Here is a 2,913-nt window from a genome sequence, read left to right as displayed (position 1 = left end):
GACACTGGGGGACTCCCAGCTACTTCTCAAGCTGAACAGGGTTTTGCTTCAAGCCATGGGATGCAGGTGGCAGTGGAGGAAAAGCAACCCCATAACCAGAACCTCTTTTTCTTTTTTTCCTTTTTTTTTTTGGTTTTTTCCCAGTGTCGGAAATCGAACTCACGACCTTGCGCTTGCCAGGCAGGCGCTGTGCCGCTGAGCTAAATCCCCAGCCCCCAGAACCTCTTTTTCTTCTCCATTTTTTAGCAGTGCCCGGGAGTTCTAAGCTACATCCCTGGTATTCGGAGACAGGGTCTCACTGTCTCGTTATCCAGGCTGGGCTCCGACCTGCGATCCTCCTGCTTCAGCCTCCTGAGCAGCTGGATTATAGGCCTGGACTGCTGCTCCCGGCAGCCGTAAACGCAGCTGCATTAATCACTGTTTTGGCAGCGCGTCCCGGGTGAGACTCACTGCAGCGTCTGCAGCCTGCAGCGCGGGTGCCGGAGCCCGGCACACAGCAGCGCGGCGCCCGCCGCGCCCAGGCCGTTGCCGCTGAGGTCCAGCCGCAGCAGATGCGCGTTGGCCACCAGAGCCGCCGCGAGGTCCCGGCAGGCGGAGCTGGGGACGAGGCACCGCTTCAGCCTGGCGCAGAGTGGAGGAGGAGACAGGGTCAGCTGCGGGCGGCCGCTTCGCCTCCCGCCCAGCCTTCTCGCCGTGGTGTTGGAGGGGCGGAGGACCGGGCCCGCCCAGCCTGCATGTGGGGGCGTCAGGGGCTGAGCTCCCCGGCAGCCCGGCCCTCAGGGGGGCGGGGCCGGACTCACCTGAGGTTCTGCAGCTGGCAGCGCGGGTGTCGCAGCCCCTGGCACAGCACCCTCACCCCGTGGGCGCCCAGCGCGCTGCGGCGCAGGCCCAGCTCCACTAGCTCCCGGTGGGAGCACAGGGCTGCGGCCAGGTGCTCGCTGTAGGCGTCGGGTAGCAGGTCGCTCTCGGGCCTGCGGGTGGGACGGGAAGGCTGCGTGTTTTGTTTATTTTTGGGTTTTGGGGGGTTTTTTTGTATTTTTTTTGTCCATTTGAGACAGAGTCTCGCTATGCAGTTCAGGCTGGCCTTGAGCTCACTTTGTAACCCAGGCTGGTCTCAAACTCACAGCAATCCTACTGCCTCAGCCTCGAGTGCTGGGATTACAGGCGTGCCCCCCCACGCCTGGCAAGGCCGGGTGTTACAGGTCACTATACAACTGGTTTTTTCTTGTTTCGTTTTTTAAGAAAGGGTCTCTGGGGCTTGGGATTTAGCTCAGTGGCACAGCGCCTGCCTGGCAAGTGCAAGGTCATGAGTTCGATTCCCGGTACAGGAGGAAAAAAAAAAAAAGAAGAAAAAAAAAAAGAAAGAAAGAAAGGGTCTCATCAAGTAGTCCAGGCTGGCCTCAAACTCCCGGAGATCCTCCTGCCTCAGCCTCCAGAGTGCTGGGATGACAGGTGTACGCCCCCATGTCCAGCTCACAAGGGCCAGCTCCCTCTTTGCCGTGGGAGGTCGTCCCATGCCGTGCAACTGTGGGAGGTCTGCCCCATCCTTGGCCTCCCCCCACCCGATGTGAGCGATGTCACCCTGCCCCCCCCACCGTGACAACCAAGATGCCCCCAGCCCCTGGGAGGTGCTGAGCCCCAGTTACGGGCAGAAACACAAGAGCCAGCCGCAGCAGGTACTCACGGCTGCCCAGCCAGCATCTGGGTCCTGGAAGTCTCCACGCCATCTTCCTCCTGCTCCTCCTCTCTCTCCTCTTCCTCCTCCTGCACCTCCTCCCTGCAGGCCGTCGGGGCCCCGGACAGGTGCAGCACAGCGGCGCTCTCGCAGCTCTGGGCGCAGTAGGCGCAGGCCATGTGCTCCATCTTGGTGGAGATGTCGCTGACCACCACCACCTGGAAGGGGCGCAGGGCCTGCCGGATGAAGCCCGGCTCCTGCGTCTCATACAGGCAGCCCAGGAGCTCCAGGGAGCCCCGCTGCAGCGTGCAGCCCTCGCTGTGCGCCAGGCCGCGGATCCAGCCCAGCAGCTGCGCCTCCAGGCCCGGCTCGACGGCCCAGCGCAGCGCCCTCTCCAGGTAGCTCCGCGTCTCCGCGTTCAGAAGCCCGAACAGGAAGCGCACGGTCAGCGCCAGGAAGCTCCGGTCTGACAGCGCGTACTTGGCCAGCAGCTCGGCCACCTCGGGCCGGGGGCCCAGGGCCCCGTCCCCGCCGGCCCCGCCGTCCCCGCCGGCCAGGGAGTAGTGCATGGCCGCGAAGAACTCCTGGAAGCTCAGGTGGATGAAGCTGTACAGCCGCTCGCAGCCGATGTCCTTCTGGAAGACGCTCACGTTGAGGAAGGCGGAGACGTCGGCGCCATCCAGGCCGTGCCTCCGCAGATCCCGCTCCTCGAAGAGGGCCTTCTGCTGCCAGAGCCCCTCGGCGGCCAGCGAGCACAGGCTCCTGTGGTTCGGGGCGCCCTGCAGCGTGGGGGTGCCGGGCCTGGGCTGCAGCAGGCTGAGCAGGTAGAGGGTGTACACGGCCGTGGTGGTGCGCGCCGGGGGCCCCAGCAGCTCGCCCGCCTCCAGCCGCTGCCGCAGGCAGGTGCAGACCACCCAGCACAGCAGGGGCACGAAGCACAGCGAGAACAGCGGCTCGCTGTCGCGCACGAAGCTGAGGGCCCGCGCCGCCTGCTGCGGCTGCCCGAAGAACCTGTGGAAGTACCGCTCCCGCTCGGCCTCGGAGAAGCCCAGGATCTCCGCGTGCCTCGGCTGCTGCAGCAGCCCCTGCAGCCTCTCCAGCGCGCAGGGCCGCGTGGTGACCAGCAGGGACGCCTCGGGCAGCAGCTGCTTGGCCAGCAGGCTGCTCAGCAGCAGCCCCGTGGGCCGCAGCTCGTCCCAGCCCAGGCAGCAGGGCCCCGGCGCGCCCGCGAAGGACAA

The 2,913-nt window shown here is 65.4% G+C and overlaps 1 protein-coding gene across 1 annotated transcript in view; it reads right to left on the bottom strand.

The window, feature by feature from the left end:
* The window catches only part of Nlrp12 (NLR family, pyrin domain containing 12), a gene marked incomplete at its 5' end in the record, with an annotated part of 13,065 nt that overhangs the window by 7,679 nt on the left and 2,473 nt on the right, over positions 1-2,913 (bottom strand). The window contains 3 exon segments of the mRNA XM_013510095.1: positions 451-621; positions 801-971; positions 1,685-2,913. Of these exon segments, the coding sequence (XP_013365549.1) occupies positions 451-621; positions 801-971; positions 1,685-2,913 (1,571 nt within the window).

This window comes from Chinchilla lanigera, unplaced genomic scaffold (genome assembly GCF_000276665.1).
Source record: "Chinchilla lanigera isolate Chin_1 unplaced genomic scaffold, ChiLan1.0 scaffold00203, whole genome shotgun sequence".
In the NCBI taxonomy this organism is placed as follows: Eukaryota; Metazoa; Chordata; class Mammalia; order Rodentia; family Chinchillidae; genus Chinchilla; species Chinchilla lanigera.
The sequence above is the reverse complement of the archived record's forward strand: the minus strand, read 5'-3'. Positions and strand labels throughout refer to the sequence as shown.